The sequence below is a fragment of the Strongylocentrotus purpuratus genome, unplaced genomic scaffold (genome assembly GCF_000002235.5).
Source record: "Strongylocentrotus purpuratus isolate Spur 01 unplaced genomic scaffold, Spur_5.0 spur5_contig_847, whole genome shotgun sequence".
Classification (NCBI taxonomy): domain Eukaryota; kingdom Metazoa; phylum Echinodermata; class Echinoidea; order Camarodonta; family Strongylocentrotidae; genus Strongylocentrotus; species Strongylocentrotus purpuratus.
The window spans coordinates 664,519-683,011 of record NW_022145554.1 but is presented as its reverse complement, the minus strand read 5'-3'; the positions used below and the strand labels follow the sequence as shown (position 1 = coordinate 683,011).

At 40.7% G+C, this 18,493-nt stretch overlaps 2 protein-coding genes across 2 annotated transcripts; one reads left to right on the top strand and one right to left on the bottom strand.

Annotated features, from left to right (window-relative positions):
* The first annotated feature begins 3,252 nt into the window (after window positions 1-3,252).
* LOC100888308 (retinol dehydrogenase 8) lies at window positions 3,253-11,096 on the top strand. The gene is made up of 6 exons (XM_030992602.1): window positions 3,253-3,622; window positions 4,732-5,006; window positions 6,241-6,420; window positions 7,594-7,687; window positions 8,751-9,006; window positions 9,442-11,096. Exons 1-6 carry the CDS (start codon window positions 3,486-3,488, stop codon window positions 9,550-9,552), a joined length of 1,053 nt encoding a protein of 350 aa, XP_030848462.1. The 5' UTR covers window positions 3,253-3,485; the 3' UTR covers window positions 9,553-11,096.
* Window positions 11,097-12,060: 964 nt separating this feature from the next.
* Window positions 12,061-17,106, bottom strand: LOC115927125 (cytochrome P450 2U1-like). The gene is made up of 5 exons (XM_030992598.1): window positions 16,905-17,106; window positions 16,079-16,496; window positions 14,688-14,874; window positions 13,345-13,482; window positions 12,061-12,271 (listed from the first exon to the last, which is right to left on the bottom strand). The coding sequence occupies exons 1-5, from the start codon at window positions 17,021-17,023 to the stop codon at window positions 12,087-12,089; spliced, it is 1,047 nt and encodes a 348-aa protein (XP_030848458.1). The 5' UTR covers window positions 17,024-17,106; the 3' UTR covers window positions 12,061-12,086.
* Window positions 17,107-18,493: the final 1,387 nt, after the last annotated feature.

Genomic DNA, 18,493 nt, shown 5'->3' with positions numbered 1-18,493 from the left:
CTGTGCTCGATTGCCTTTCAATAAACCAATCTTTAACTTTGCAGCAACGCGTTTTGCGTCAAATTTGTAAATCCTCAATCACAGACAATGACATATGATACGTAAGCTTTTCATACATATAAATTTCATTTTGATTGATTCATTTTTAGCTCCGTCAATTTTCATGTCAAATCATGCTTTATGTCCCGGCCATTTTAGAAGCCCGACCCAGGGTTTTGTGCCAGCTAGCCCTGTGTACGTAATGCTATGCATATAACTGAACATGCATAAGTACAGTACATGTACACACGCAGCGCAGCGCGTACGAGCGCACTGCACTACATTTCATTGGGTCAGTACCATTATGAAAATAGGGGAACAATGAGTGGGATGGGTTTAGTGCCGTCACAATAAACTTGCGCATTACACGCGTACGTATAATTAGAGCAATTTATGCACCCCCAAGAAATAATGAATACAGCCCGACCTCTCTACACACAGAACTGCACAGTACCGCACAGTCCGGTCAAGGCGGTACGCGTAGCGTTAAAGTGCCAAATTTACAGAAATTGTGAGGAGCGCTTTTGCTATGAAAGGAATTGATACGAGAACCGACTGATGGATTCCTACCAACCTTTGGTCATTTATGTAACTTGCAGAGCCAATGAATTGATTAGATTTTGGGTCACGAGGTCAAAAGTCACATGGCTCATTATGTATGCAAAAATAGATTGTGATTGCATTATCATTAGAACTGATGGATAGATTACCATCAAATTTAAGACATGTATGTATCTTGCATTTTGGGTCATGAGGTCAAAGTTCAAAGGGTCATACATGCATATGAGAAATAGCTTGTAATCACGATATTCTGAGAACCTGTTAATGGATTTCAACCGAACTTGAATTTGAAAAATTTCTTCCATTTTGGTTTCTAAAATTGCTCTATGACGGAGGCATCACTTTCGACTGCGCGCACTTGATTACCAACCTATAATAATTAGCTGATCTCTGAGAAGTGACTAACTTTTGTTTTTGAGTGGGCCAAACCATTGCGGAGCGGTGTGTGCAGCGCTTTGTAACCGAAAGGAAAAGTCGCTATATCAAATATCTTTTGTATTGGATTGGATCCATCATGAATTGCTTGAAGAAAATTTGGTGTCAATTAAATATACAAATGATTTCAAAAATTATTATGCCTCCTGTTTCTGGAAAAAGGGAGTACCTACAAAGGAAAGAGGAGAGAGAGAGAGAGAGAGAGAGGGAGAGAGGGAAATAGAGAAAGGAAAGAGGAAGGGAGAGTTAGAGAGAGAGAGAGAGAAGTAGGGAAAGGAAAGAGAAATAATAGAGAAAGGAAAGAGGGAGGAGGGAGGGTTAGAGAGATCGAGAGAGAGAGAGAGAGAGAAGTAGGGAAATGAAAGAGAGAAATAATAGAGAAAGGAAAGAGGGAGGAAGAGTTAGAGAGAGCGAGAGAGAGAGAGAAGTAGGGAAAGGAAAGAGAGAGAGAGAGGGAGAGAAAGAGTGATGCGCACTAGAGAGGTGCCGAGGGGAGCACCAACGTTCCAAATAAAAACGTTTTTTCAGCCCCATATACACTGCCTCGATCATACCTAATCAAATGCCTTCCAAACTACATAACAGTGCGTCCCAGAAAAAAACGAAACCGAGAATCATCGATGTTTTATCATAACTTAATCACAATTATAATTAATAAATGACACATATTTGTAAAGCTTAGATCATCCTCTTTCATTAATGCAACTCATATGATGCATATTTCACGCATGAGTGATTAAAATCAATTTGAAGAGCCAAAGAGCTATTTGGCGGACGGTATCTGAATTTCAAAGAGAAAATCCCATTTATAGAAAGATCAGTTTTTGCCCTTCCATATGACACCTCAATCATGAAAAATGAGCCAGGAATAAGAAAGTTCTGTGTGTTTAAAGTGATGCTTGTATTTCCATAATTTGATTTTAAAAGATCGTTTTTAATGGCTGCCTGCCGTAGCAACAAACGGAATTGACTAAAGACTTAACTCCGTTTCTTTGACAATCAGCCATGCGTAATAATTATAATTTTCATTAAGTTATGATAAAACATCGATAATTCTGGGTTTTGTTCTTTCTGGGAAGCACTGTCCTTGTAGTTCATGTGAACTGTTTGAACTGAAATTGTAATATTTTAATAGATCATTGTGAGAAATTGTTTTGAATTTAAAATGACGCCTGGCTGGAATGCTCCCCAGGGGGTGGAGAATGTGCATACATTGTATGCGGACAAGCCTGAATCTGATGACAGGGGTAATGATATATATATTATCTGTAAAGCGCTTTGAGAGGGCCTTCGGTCCTGAAAGCGCTATATATACGAACTAGCTATTATTATTATTATTATTATAAACTTAAGATAAGTCTTAAGATATTAGAGGGAGTAACATTGCCTATATATATCATTAAACAGTGATTGTATCACGATATGCGTACATAACGTACGGACCCGTAAGTGGGGGAATAATAGATATCACCCTTTGATTCTACATTAAAGATACTATGTCCCTTTGCAGCTAACATCAAATTCTGTAGAACTTTGCATAAATTATAAATATGTCATGTATGTCCTATCTGTGAAACTTAAACGTTAGCAGTGTCCTAATATTCAAATTATACAAGGAAACCCGTTTACTTGCTAGACTTCACTGTCAGACACTATTGAGTGACTGACTGGCTTTTTTCTTCTTTGGTAATAACAGACATAAAATGAGCTGTAAAGGGTACATGAGCACACCATGTGTACACCAATAACCTGCTTCTTGCAATAGCCAAAATTAAACTGATTGAATCTTTGCGCAGCATAAAACGATGACCATTCGGTACAATGGTCTGAAAATCAAGACTATTACTTATTGGCTCTATAGCTCCTATTTAAGTCGATTTGACAACTAATATAGTCGTTATTTTTCCACTTGAAGACGTTTTCAAGCCCCACCTTTTTTAGGGAAGTTCTAAATTAGTATTATCTTTCAAATTCCGTTGGCATTTAACCTTTTCATTTGTTTGGCCTGCAAACGGGACATAGTACCTTTAAGCTAGACTTTTTTTTGGTTTTTTTTCGTCTTTGAAAGTCCTTTTTACCCGAGTGTATACCGCCTTTTGTGGCTTAGAAACTGGACATATGAATAGGCTTAATATTTTCTATTTCCGTTCCCAATACAATGTACATGAAGTTGTTTTATTGCATGCAGGCATATGGATTCCAAAGTTCGTCGAGCTGAGTGCGTGAATGGCTCTTTGAACCCTGTACAGTACGTGAGGTGGAATGGTCAATTGCACACCTAAATTTTCCGCATTACGTGTTCTGTATCCTTAAATCAAAGTGCCATTCTACACGAAGTTGCAATGATAATTTGAGACATTTAGTCTATCTTATTATTATCAAACGGGACCAGGACAAGCGTTACACAAACAGCTACATGTAGGCCTACGTGTCGTCTACCTATCAAATAAATGTTTCGCTCGACGGTACAGGCATTGCTTGCAAGAAGCCCGAGAAGCACGTGGAAGCTTACACTTAGTGCCTGTGGATCAACAAACATTGGAATACTGTGCAATAGGAAACGAGGTTTTGCAATGTCAGCGAATCGGTAAGTAGACATAATAGCCTATACAGTTTACTTATGTTATTCACCATCCTATACATTATATACAGTAGATTATGTACGCCTACTCGATATCGTCACTCGCTATAAACACACAATGTATATGCGCAAAGATTGTAGTCACAAGACACTACACTAACTGGATAGATCAGGGATATAAAACACCTCCCTGGATACATATGCAATGTACAGAGAGGGTGGGACGGGGAGAAAGATAACGTGCGTTCAAGGGTGAGGTATGGAATGCATGAGGGGTGCAGGGGTGCAGGGGTGCAGGGGGGAGGGGGGGAGGGGCGGTGTAGTTTTCGGGGGAATCCCCCATCTGGAGTCGATTCGTTTGGAGGGGTAATACTAGTAGAAAGGCCTGCCTCTTCGTTAGTTTAAATTTTGTTATATTTCATTAAGTTTGAAAGTTTTTTGTTTGTTTTGTTTTGATTTATCTTAAAGCCTATCTGCACTAGTTTGACCAGGAGGGATTGTACCTCCTTGCGTGGTCACCGGCAGGTGGTTATCTTATCAAATCAGCTCTTAGGTAACATAAGAAACAGGGGATCATGGGGTATCGATGGGTACCGCTGCATTGTTGGCTATATAGAGGGCGCATGTAGATACAAGTAGATCCCGCTGTTGGTTAAAAGTGTATTTTTTTGCAAGAACAAATATTAATTTTGCTTGTAGGCCTAATTTGAAATTCGGTGGCAATTAGGCAAAATGAAAATGTCCATGTCCCTTTCTTGTCTGAAATTGCTGGTCGGATTTACAATAGGGGACATGATTCATTTCATTTCATTTTATTAAAATGTAGCGCTTTCTTTCAGTTGTGCCAGATTGGGATTTGCCAAGAGTACGTGTCTTCCGTGACCCCCCCCCCCCTCTCCCACTCGCCCCGCCTACTCAAATACAAGTCACATGTGTTTTTTTTTTTTTAAATAAGAACAAAGGCAAATTGACCACTTATCGCAGAAATACGATTGTTCTTGTAGCTCGTATTCTTCCTTTTTTTTTGGGGGGGGGGGGGAGGCTGCTGGGCCAGCGGGCTTGTATTCCTAACGGCTTAACATCAATGAATACCTGAAACCTATTTTGCCTTCCAGCTCATCCCAGCAACCTCGGGTCGTGGTGGTCACCGGCTGCTCATCAGGCATCGGCCTAGCCACGGCCAATCTCCTGGCCAAGGACCGTGAGAAGAGGTTCATCGTCTACGGATCCATTCTCGGTTCGCTCGACGAGGAGCAGACGTTCCGTGAAACAGCCGGCAACGCCCTCAACGATACCCTCTTTCCTGTCCGACTTGACGTCACTAAGGATGAAGACGTCGAGGCGGCTGTTGCCATGGTGATGGAGCAACAAGGGCGCATCGATATCCTAGGTGTGAATTAATGTCGCAAAGACTTTCGAAAAATTGACCGTAGGCTAGTTCTTAAGTGTGCTTATAGAGCTCCCGAATATATTTATGAATTAGTGTGTTAATAAGCTGGTTATCAAATTTCTGTCTGTATGTGGATGAGGCTGGAGAAATTCCAAACGTGCTGCCGGAATTTTTAAATTATGGATGTAACAACCATTGCCGCGGCGCCGACCGTGCGGTCTAAACTATCTGAGGCCAATAGCAATTAGAGGGCCGCCGCAGCATTCCCACATACGGTAGCAGTCACAAAATTTATGTTAGGATAACCGCACGGTGTATTTTTAATTTGTGGAGTCAGAAAACCTACGACTGCCGTACGGCCTTTGAAGTGGGCATGGTCGTATTAGGGCGTCCCTGCGGCGGCCGTAGCTTTTTGGACAAATACTCAAGGCAGATGCAAAGTAGCCGCAAGGTGCCCGCAAGGCAGCCGAAGGGGGTGGGCCAGACTAATTCTACCGCTTCAAACCTGGAGTATATACAACGCACGATTACCGTACGCCAGACGTACGGTCGCCGTGGAACCGCTCTACGGCATGGCTACGGCAAGTCTAATCGCTACGGCGAACCTAGAAATGCAAACGTTATAACTCCGCGTTATATCCTCACGGCGACCCATACGGCCGGGAATGATAGAGATACGCCCTATAGGCCGCAAGTATCTCTCGATTTCGGGGGCGTACGGCCGCCGTATCCTAGCCTTAGAGCAAATGTGACCTAGGCATTAATAGGGACTTTTAGATTTGCTCGGACTGATACGTGTGACGTCCATTCAAGGCAGTGCATTAAAAGGACGTCGATCGTAGCAATCCCCATTGTCTTCGTGCGAATCTAAAAGTCCCTATTGACGCCCCTTGTCAAAGACCACTGCTCTGTACACCAATCAAATAGGCCATCTTCATAATGTTACTAAATTTAGTCCATACGTCTCCGTGAGGCGCCTCGATACAAATAATGTCATTCACCTGTCACGAATAATTGTTTGTCTAAAGGATGCAAATTGCATATATTACGTTTTTGTTAGGTAGGGCAAACCATAAAGTTTGTCCTACCTAGCAAAAACTAATGTATGCAATTGACACTCTTACTCTAGTGAGATACACTTATTAGTAAAAGGCGAATGGAATAGTTCAAATCGAGGCACTTCACATGTTGGATACATTTCGAAAACATTCGATTGAACTAATCTCTATTCTAGTGAACAACGCCGGAATCTGTACGAAGAAAGCTTTGGAGACGATCAGCATGAGCGACATTCTTCGGCTCTATGACATCAACCTGTTCGGCTATCTTCGGATGATGAGAGCGGTCCTGCCGATCATGAAGAAACAGGAATCGGGAAGGATTATCAATATGTCAAGTAGAAATGCAATTGAAGGTATGTTCGAACAGGAAGCTAAGTAATGGATTTTAATACCCGGAGATTTTACTCCGTATAATTATAGAAGGTTGACTGTTTCAGAGTTTTAAACGAACCTTTATTTTGCAGAAAACGAAAAATATAGTGCGTCTTACATGTAATTCACTCTTTTTAATACTTCCAGAGAGGCTCATTACTAAATTATACTCCGTGACTCTAAAGCCCCTTTCACACCTGATCTGTATAAAGTTGCGTAGTGAGGCGTACCGACTACGCCGAAATTAGGCTGCGTATTCATGAACAAAATGTTGCTTCGGCGTAGGCTGGCGTACGATGGTGCATGGTTACGTACCTTGTGCATAGGCACCGCGTACAACGCGTACGATTGCGTATAACAAACGTAGGGTTGCGTACGTTTAGTAGGCCTGGCATACATGTTACGGTTGCGTACGGTTGCTTACTGTGTGCGCAAGCCTTTACTGCTTTGTCGTACTGGCGGAGGGTAGCTACTATTGTGTAGGCTTGGCGTACGGTAGCGTAGTGTTGCGGTTACTTGCGTACAAAATGCGTACTTGCTACGTCTAGTGTCTACGCCGAAAGTATGCCACATGTTCAATATTTTGCGTCCATCTTGCGTACCCCTTTGCGTCCCTCAGCGTATAGTTACGTAGGCCAGCGTAGGGCAGCGTACGCTCGACGTAGCCGGTACGCAACACTACGCAACTCTACGCATGGCCCGGTGTGAAAGGGGCTTTAGCAGACAATAAACTTTGTAACAGAAAATTTAAGCCCGGTCATGTCTTAAAATGAAAATAATTAGTCAATTTTTTTTGTGGAAAGAGAAGTTGACTCCAAGAAGGAGACAAAGACCTGTATGAATTGGGACATGACCTCGTGTATGGGTAGACGGATGCGGAAGTCGTAGTAGATGATCTCCAATGTCCTCCGCCCCTCCCAAAACCACCCAGTGATCATGGACATTTTAAGTGGATCTACACATTATGATTTTTTAATTCATTTTAATTCATAATATGTATTTATCTACTTACGGTAAAAACTCACTTCAGCCTTACGACTGTTCTCATGAAGTATGTGAGTGGTCTTGATGTTCGGTTTCGATTTAAGTTTCAGCAGAAGTTTCTCGTCAGTAGTAAATAAATATTCGTGTCGTTCGACACCCTTGTATTGCAGGAGCTCCGTATATGAATATCTACACTTCATCCAAATTCGCCATTGAAGGGTTAAGCGAGGAGACGGCGGTGATTGGACGATTCTTCAATATATGGTTCGTATATTGGACTCTTTTATTTTCAAACATGTATTTTTTTTTTAGTGCAATGGTTATGAATTATTAAGCACAAGTCAAGGACAATTGATGCTTACTCCACCTAATGCCTGGATTGCATTTGGCCTCCGATTAGTCTACGGAGCCCGTATCCTGCCCGTATCCCCTTTTCGTGCGGGCTCCGTGCGGAGGCAGGCGGCGGCGGTGAGATTTTCGTACGGATTCACGGGCTCCGCAACCTCTACGATATTGTTTCGCGAGAAGTTATACAAGTTTGAAAAATCGTAAGCCCGTAGCCCGTAGACATGTCGTAGGTAGCATTGCACAATCCCCGCACGGGCATCGCGCGGAGGCCTTGCGCTGATCGTGCATATATACTTGGGACTCGGATGCTCAAAAACGGCACGACGGCTGCACGTTCACCGTACTTTATCCGCGCAGACTCTGTGCGGATTTGCCCCAGCCTGCCCCTGAGGGCCGATTCAATGAATGGCACGATGCTCCAAGATAATTTTAACTAAAACATGGTAGGCCGTAGCCTCCTACGATGCCCCCAAAATCGCACGGAAAATCATGGACTAATTTATCGTACGGCGCCCGGAGCAAATGTAATCCAGGAATTAGCGTTCCCTTCCGTCGATTTACTTTTAACTACTTTCGCTTCACGAATCACGAAAATAATTGTACGGAAAGTAAATCAGAGATTTCCATATGTTTTTTTTTTAATAATTAGTTTTGGTTAAGGTAAGAATGCGCTCATCACTATTCATCGATAACTTAATTATAATAAAAAATTACTCTATTTTGCACACGTCTTGTTATTGTGATTGTGTATAAAGTTGTAAATAATCTGAGCTTCAATGATTAGGCTCTGTGATATAGACTTTACGATTATATCAAGAAAATAGGGGAAAAGTCAAACATATTAAGAAAAAGGTAGGATTGTTTAACGAGAAAGTAGTATTATAAGGAAAACAACAAATGTCATTTTAAACTGACTGATGAAATGAAATAATATTTAAACAACCCTGTATATAGTCCATCGTCTATCATTGTTTTAAAGGGTCAGTTTAATTCAGCCGGGCGGCGTCATCTCGCCCATCGGAGACACCATGATTGCCAATGATCTTGGTGGTGTGGGGTCAAAGGGCATTTCAGATCACCCGGATGTGCACGAGATTGATCGCAAGTTGAGCATGTACCGCGACCACGACTTGGAGTGGTCCAAATGCCCATCGATGACGGCCGAGGATGTGGCGCATGTAGTCCTTCGCGCTGCCACCGACGTCAAGCCGCACTTCCGATACCAACCTCAAGAGGTAGGCCCTATACATGTACTTAAATTTCCATATATAGAGATGATATCGGGGTAATTCAAGAGAAAAGAGCAAATATTTTTTGTTAAAGCTTTAAGTTTAACACTTCGCTTAAAAACTCTATAGAAATACTGGGTAAAGCTTTGATACATTGCCACGAATGGTCAACAAAATCGATACAACATTAGTAGATCTGTCTTAAAGAAAATAAGGACTAGGTATGAAGATTTAAACGATCTCCAACGAATTAATAAAACGTTTGAAAAACGTTTTTTTAAACTTTTCATTGGAGGGGGTTTGTAGTCATGAATAACTGACATTGTCATCTCTTAACTTTTAATCGAGTTATTCTTCATCCAACTAAATATAACGATTTTTGTACGGAGTAAATGAGATGAATAGGTTTATATTGTACTTTATAATTTTATATCCTTTTAGGCCGTCGCGGCATTGGCGGAGCGAAGGTACCGGGATCCTACCGGGGATGAGTTTATTGATTACTCGGCCGATAGATTGAGACCATTTTATGGTAAGGCTGGAGATAAGTAAGACCTACCTGACGTTCGACTTCTAACAGTGCCAGCTCATTGAAAGATTATTCTGTCAGGTACTTTTGAGTCTTCCTCTTCCTTTTCACTTGTTATACTGCCGATGTTTTATTTTACATTTATACGGTTTCTATATACCAAAGATGCAATAATCATAGAAAGAGAATTATGTGCATATTGTTTTCGTGATGGTTTATAGTTAAACAAACAAAAATTATAGTGAACATTGGTGACACGCTATTTCTATCAAAAGTGACACACCTGTCACAATTGTGAGTTTTGTAAGTTTTCTTTAGTTCCAGATCATATTTTGATTGAAACTTGTTTCCGAATGTGCTAATGTTGTCGGCGGAAAAAAAAACACCTCAATACTTCCAGATAGGTAAAGAATAATGATAATGAATGAAAGATCATATTTTGTGTTTATAAAGAGCCAAGTATTACTTGTGACAGGAATAAAATGACTGCAAACTCACTAATATTGGGCTTACTTTTCATTATTTGCCAACGAAATTGTGTAAGTGAAGGATGTACTAGCACTTTTTGTGACAGGCGAATAACGTTTAAATTCTCAGATCTTCAGCATGTCCACTGTTATATTCAATGCGTTTTCTGGTATGAATCAGAGTTGTGCAAGTTATCTAATGCCTTTGTAATTGAAAAAAAAAAAATTCTGAATAAAAAATTGCCTGATAAATATAACAAATGATTGGCAATTTGATTGCTCACAGGTTCACTATATATATATATTAATGTATACATATGTTTTAAAAAGGTCATCAGATTTTCAAATTTTTGCAGAAGCAAAACAAATGGTAAATATTTCGGATTTTCTGACTCACGCTGAAATATTTTTGCGACTAGCACCCCCCCCCCCCCCAAAAAAAAAAAAAAAAAAAAAAATTAAAAAAATTTGTAATCTTTACAGATACAAATCAGCCTTAACTATTCCAATGACAATTTTTGTTTTGATGGGGGCGGGGAGTGGGTCACACACACTTCCCTCTTGGATGTCTAATGAAGCTTTTGTTGACGTAGCATGTGTAAGCTCATTCCATTAGATACACTAGTAATATACGAATCATTTTACTTTTTGTCTCCTTATTTCTTTCTTTCTTTATATATTATTCCTTTCTTTCTTTCTCTCATCTCGCATCACGACTCATTCCTCTCTTTCTAATCTCTTCTTTTTAACTCACTCCTCTGTCTGTCTCTCTTTCTCTCTCTCTCTCTCTCTCCCTCTCTGCATCTTTCATTCTCTCAGTCATTTTCCTTATTTAAAATATGCACGTATTGGTGAATTTAGCCAGTAAGAATTTATTGTTGTATATTTTGTAATCTATACGTGTATAATACATGTACTGAAATTTTTGCGGAAAGCAAATTTTTTTCGCTGCTTTTTATCTTTTAATTATGCATCCATGTTTATATGCTCGCTTGTACTTTCAAATGAAAATGAAAAAGGTTCAATTGTGATCCAGCATTAATTGTTGGTACAAACATTGTATCAAATAAAAATACAAATGATTACAATTATGCCTCCAATTATTCTTTGTTTTATACCTCATTTTGCAACATAGTATTGGAAAATCATCTTATCTATGAATATTGGGGTTTTATATTTGTAGTTTGACTACGGAATGCAAATAACACACTAACTAGTTTACAAATTGCTACTTAAGTTCGTTATGATAACTTTTTAAAAGAGTGATAATATAGATACAAGACAATACAGAAATATTGAGGGAATCATTCCTTTTTTCTACGTCAGTAAAATTTTTGCATCAGCGACTTGTGCGGGTCTTTAAAGGTAATACAAAGTTTTGGTATGAGGTCATGAATTTGGTTCAAATGAACATTATTGGAAGCATATGCGATCCTACAATATTCAGTGATCGTTGTCGCGATTGAAATCGAGTCTAAGGTTATGAAATTGTAAATAATACACTCTTTATGTTGTATAGCTCCCTCTCAAGGTCAAGATATTATTTAAGCTATAAAACAACGTTTCTTGACCTAAATCGACCGATTAGCTAATCCTGTTTAGAAATTATATATCACAACTACATATTCTGCGATTTTCATGGTCGCAGCTACCATTGTACGGCCGTAGGCGCTATTTGAAATTTATCAAAATTTACCGGGAGCATCGGTAAATTGTTATATTCCATTTTTCTCGAAAGCAGAAGTGTTTTAGGGTCTAAATTTTGTAAAGCTTATAATACATCCACAGGGGCATCCAAATATATAAAAATTGTAAAAAATCACTATCCACCCAATTTTCAAAATTTCCCAAAACTTTGTATTACCTTTAACGTTCACGAAAGAGTGGAGAGTGGCATCGTACTTGGTATTAATGCAAATGAACTTTGGCATTGCACACATTGTGTTGGCGCATGCGATAATTACTGGTGCATGCGATAATATGCCGCCATGGTAGAATTATTGGTGCCAGTAATAACGCAATCAAAATGACACCTCGCGCACAACAGGTTAATGAGAATAATTTCTGCTTGACGGAACCGCTTGTCCTTTTCACACGTTACGCTTTTCCAAAACAATGTTGTAGTCGAGTGGACCGTAAGCGAGTCCAGCCTTGCCCTCCATACCGACAGAAAGACTGTCGTCTGCTAGACGAAGTGTGAATCTCTGGAGTAGACTTGTGAAGATGATGAAGAGCTGCATCCTGGCCAGCTTTTCACCAAGACACACACGGAGACCTTGATGGTGAGAATGACCAAACAAATAAACAATAAATAGGACTGGGGGCGTTTCACAAAACTTAACATCAGTGACGAATGACAGTTTCTGTTATAAGCTACTGAAATCCCTGCTTCTGATTGGTTATCGACAGATTTTTTACTGATTCTTTTGTCATTTTCCATTGAAAAAAGGCTTTGTAAAACGCGTACCTGATCTAGCGAAAAAAACAAATTTGGGGTCATACAGCGCTTAAAACATCGACGATGTCTCTAAACGCTTTACATAAATATTATTACCCTGGTCATCGGATTCAGGCTTGCCCGCACACAATGTATGCACATTCTCCACTTCCTGGGAAGCATTCTAGCCAGGCGCCATTTTACAGACGCTCACTATAATGAGAAAACTACAAAAACATTCGCATCCTATCGGGTGGAGAGTGGCAAAGGTGGATAAATGTCTTGCCAAAGGACGTCCTTATAGTACTGGACTGGGATTCGAACCTCAACCCTTGGATTAAGAGTCGAGTGAATGATCTACTAAACCACGACACCTCTTTATACTGTTATCGGTCCAGATTTTGGAAACAAGATTAATACTCCTACCTCGGTCTTTTTTTTTGGGGGGGGGGGGGTGTATTTTTAGTCTTGCGTCGGTCTCGGCGATGTGATTGTGGTATTTGCAGAGTATGTGGCTGATTGTATAGATTACTTTTTTGATGGAACATAATTATATCCAAATATCTCGAAGAGAATTTATTTGAGAGGTTCGAAAAACCCTGATAACCGAAATATTAAGCACAGAATAAATCTGTACTTACTTTAATTTACCAACTATAAAGTGAGAAAGATTTAATGACCACTGCCCCACTTACGATTCTGAAAAAGTGGCGAAAAAATAAATAAATAAATAGAATACTAGGTAACGCTGTACATATACCCTGAATTGAGTTCCCCTGTGCACCCCTGCCCTACCCCCCTCGAAAAAAATAATCAATACGCCTTTTCGGGGCGTTCCTTGTCTTTGATAATCGCCAAATATTGTGCAAAATACAGATAATCTTTTCAGTCGTATTGTATTTACTTCTCACCTATCCCGAATGGGTTGAGAGCGCGGTGACTCACGATGGTCTTATGATCCTCACTCAAGAACCGATATGGGTTGAATTTATCAGGCTCCTTCCAGTACTTTGGACTGGTTTGCAGCTCCCACAAGTTCATCAAAACAGCTGGCGAAAAAATGATAAAACGTCAAAATTGATGAACGTGCGGAAAACTGATACAATACTACTAAATCTCTTAACGTGTCTTAACGATGTTTTCTTAGAAACCACTTAAGAACATCTTACACGATGATTTTCTTTACGCTTTATTCACGAACAAAATCTCGTGTACATTCCGTATAAACACAGGTAATTTCTTCTCTTGTAGACATTTTGGGTAAACATATTAGGCTACATTTATTTCTCGGTAAGACAGCCTACATGATACCTCATTCACTCCAACGAAAACGACACTAGACTGACAACAGTCCGATAAGACCGTTACAATGCCTTGGTCGCTTTGGAGTCCGTCTGAGGTTGGTTTGGCAGTACGTGTGACTAAAGCCTTGGTCACAAATGTCGTTACGAACTGCTACGAACGCCGTACGAACGATTTTCAGACATTGGCGATTCGGGAAGGCAATGGAAAAACAGGAAGATTCGTACGAAATTATCGTTCGTACGAACCTTTGTGACCGTAGCATAAAGCCTCGGTCACAAATGCCATTAGGAACTGCTACGAACGCCGTACGAACGATTTTCAGACAATGGAAATTCGTACGAAATTATCGTTCGTACGAACATTTGTGACCGTTAGGTATAACAAAGATGCATTTAACACCTGAAACAAAAAGTGGGCTTACGTACCCCCCCCCCCCCCCCACACACACACAAACACACGACATATCACCTGAAAACGTGTCACAGGAAAACATGTGGATCAACTACAGAACATGCAGAAGTGGACACTTCGGGAAGAACTGTGACGTCCCTGTGTATCGTATTTCTCATGCCCAGTGCGTACAAGGTGTCATTTCGATTGCGTTATTACTTGCGCCAATCAACCCTGTGAAGCCAATCATCGGCTTTTAATCGACAGCAATGGATGCACTGTTCATTTTGCAGTCGTTTCTTGGACGAAACCACCATCGCATGGTGCGTCAAAGACTGTCCCTGACGCCGTCCTACGTCAGGCATATTAGGGACTTTTAGATTTGCATGTTGACATAGTGGACTGCAACGTGTGACATCCTTTTAAGGCACTGGCAATGCCTTATAAGGACGTCACAGTGCATTAAAAGGACGTCACACATAGCAGTCCACTATATCGACGAGCAAATCTAAAAATCCTTACTGACGCTTCGTGCGCACGAGCTATAAGATGAACTTACTCGTATTCTTTGGAATATGGTACCCCTGTACAACAGCGTCCCTGGATGTGCAGCGGGGAACTCCCAAAGGGACCACCGGGCGAATTCGTGTTATTTCTAACATCGTCGCTCCAGTGAGGGGCATCAAACTCTGATCCGAAAACTTGGGTGATCGCCCTCCTATGACGTCATCAATCTCCTTTTGGACCTATTACCATTACCACATTGAGTAAGAAAAAAAAAATATACATGGACCCGTATTTTTGAAAGCGGCCGATGTTCATCTTTGCTTAACTAGTCCACTGACATAATTATGGAAGGTGTCTTTTAGTATTCTGCACAAAGGATGGATAACATATCTGTGCACTTAGGTTTGGTTTTAACGTGGCCCAATGTTAGGTCCATCGGCACTGTTATATGCCGATAACAAACAATCTAAGGAGACCGTTTAAGTTTAAACATAAAATTATACAAGTAAATAATCCGAATGCCATGACTTGTGGGTTACTATCATACCATCTTTGCACTGAGTTTTGCCAACTTGGTTTCACTTGGTCAACACATGGCGTATAATAATATTCTTAAGTTTTGTGCTTGCCCAACAAAGCAGTATTCGCCTTATTGAGCCCCGCGCTCGAACCGGGTTAGCCAAGCTCGATGCCCCAAACAAGAAAAGTTAGGATTGTGTACATAGGTATTTCCACTACATTTGATCCGATACGTCCATCCAGGCCAGCCTCACCGAGGCTAACTTTAAGTTGGTTTGTACAGTCTGCACTTGTGTTGAGTTTGCACTAACTGTTGTTTAGGTAAGCATTAAAGCTATACGACATATAACTCGAGATTCTGTTCTGATTTCTTTAGAGCATTGAAACGTAGTCAAAAGGGTTAAATTATTGACTGTTAGGTAATATTACGGAGCATGGATGATTGATTGCTCGAGGGATGATCAATTGGTTGATACTGTGCATGAGAAGGGTGTAGATTTACTCCTCACAGGGTGTGGAATCTTTCATATAGGGTATAACATTCAACCCGACGGGTGTAAATTTGAACCCATTTTTCATGAAAATGGAATCAAAAGGTGTTAATTAAGCACCATTGGGTGCAAATTTCACATAACCTTGGGGTACAAATTTACACCTTCTTGTGGGGTGTAATTTTACTCCCTACATTGGGGAGTAAATTTACTCCCTGAGGGGTGTCACTTATGCGACAAGCATTTACTCCCTATAGGGAGTAAATTTAAACCTCTTTTTCTCTGTGTGTATAGACTGGTTTTCTCTTCGTGGGAGGCAATATAGGTGACCGCTATAGACAGATGGCCTTTATAATAGAGATGGCCATTAAGATAAGATTTACTGTATATAATATTCCTATTTATTCACCATAACCCATATTCTGATTCTCACCTCGTGCACGAGCTGTGGATGTTGTGCCGCTATGAGTATTGCCCATCGCAGGGTATCAGTGGTTGTTGCTAGGCCAGCAGCGTAGAGCTCAAAGATAAACTTCCACTCCCATCCCTCTTCAATGGCAGCCATCTTGTTCTCATCACGTTGCCCTTTGACCTCCGCCATGTGGAGGTCGATGACGTCCCGGAGATGGAGGGGATCAAAGCTCCGTCGGTGGTCATTGACCACGGACTTGATGTACGACACGACATCTTGAATGGGGCGTCGAAAGTTAGTGTACAGTGGAGTGTAGTAGAGGAACGGGAAGACACTCCCCAGTGACGTTATGGAAAAGCTTTCGAAGGAAAGCTCGAAATCTTCGGCGAGTTTTTCAAAGACTGGATCGCCGTACTCAAAACGAAATCCAAACACAAATCTGTAAAAGACAAGAAGAGAAGAGAAGAACAAAAGTGAGAGAGAGAGAGAGAGAACACAGTTTTGTTTGTGGGAGATCACAAAGAATATTTCTTGGGGGAAATGTATTTCATTATTAACTCCTTAACGACCGTAATGATGTTTATGCTAAACACAAGGGGGAAGAGAAAAGTAATGATCTAATGCCAAGAAACAAATGAGGGGAATACAATACCAAGGTTCACTTAAAGTCGACATACAATGCACTATCATAATTTCGTATATTTTATGACAGGCACATACAAATGCATGGTTATCACATTGTTAGATACCTTTTGTATATATACTGTATGCCATTTGAGTTTAAGGGGGGGGGGGCGCGACCTGTTATGCCTCCTTTAATCTGCCAGTGTACCATTGGAATAAATACCTTGTAATGACGTTACCGACTGTGTTTGTAACAAGCACTTTCGGATTGAATTGTGTTCCCTCCTTCATCTCGAACGCCTCTGCCATAAGTCGCCCTTCTTCTATAATGCTGTCCTCCATGCTTCCTTGATTAATTCCGAAATGTCTCAAGGCTCTGTGTCCGAATCGCCGCAGTTGCTTCCATCTTTGGCCGAATATGCTGCCTTTGGAGGACATGAGAGACGAGAAATCATTAGAGAAGAACCCCAGGGCCAGATCTGACATCTATTGAGCAGGTTAAACACCGGGGTTAAACACAAGGCGTCATTTGCCTAACTTCGGGCGGTGAGCGTCATCAGAGACTGGGTGTGACGCGCCACGAGAGAGAGTAGCAACATAACAAAGTGATAGCAATCGATAGTGCGTAATGAACCTTGGTATATTGCATGCTTTTAATAAATACCTGAAGTATGGAATAATTTCCTTCAGTGGCTCAATTAGCGCAGTTAATCACGCAGTTGAAGTGATGGCTCGTAAGTAACAGTCATATTTCATTGTTTGATCACCTTTAAAGTGACTTGGTAACATTGTTGAAGGTTGATGAAAAAAATTGCTTAATTTTTTGTATAAAATGTTACTTACTATATTCCTATACTATACTAACTCTCTGACATGCAAAAAATCCTGAAGATATCTATGGTTTTCTTTGAAGGCGTCGATGTACGACACCCTCTAACAGTGATTAACAGTAAATTCTCCTAACCATTTTTGTATTTTCCCAACCGTGTTTCCATGAAAAAAGACATAAAAACAGGCTATAAAAAATCTGTCAACACTTGTGATGTAGAGCCATTTTATTGTTTTGTGAGATTTCCATTCACCTAAAATGTAATTAAATTGTAATAATAAAGTTTGGAGAATTAAGGAATCGATCTGATCAGTTTTTCCCAATTTGTACCATGAATAATGCTCCGTTTTCACTCAAATTTTCAGATTATCTTTAATTGTACATCTAGCATTGAAATCACTACCTTAGCACCACTATCTCTCATCTGAACAATGTTACCAAGTCCCTTTAAGCATAAACGAATGTCTAATATAACTTGGTTTACTGGGTACCGTTTCACGAAACATCACCAAGTACAACTTCAGAGACGTCCCAGTGAAAAGGCGTTTACCACCTGTTTCAATGGGATGTCGGTAAACTTGTACTTACGACGGCTTGGTGAAAGGATGCTCAGCTAAAGGACAAGGCGAGAGAAAGACGTTAAACCTGTTAAATAAAAAATACCATTGGTACCCATGGCGACCTCGAGCAATGGCGGAATATCTCTCTCCGAGAACGCGTTGGCCTGATCAACAAACGCCTCCTGTATCGCGTCGACGTCACTGATCACGACGATGTCCACCATCGGGCCGATACGAAGCCGGAAAAGACCTCCAAGATCGTTGGTCCATTTGCGAAGGATGTCTCTCATGTCGGTTCGGAAGCTGAACATGTTTCCGAAGAAAGGCAGGCCAGGTGGGTATGGTAAGGGAGGGGCTGATGGTTTTGAGTTTTTGTTGTAGGACCATTGTAGAAGAATCCAGCGGACGAAGAGAAGAACTGTC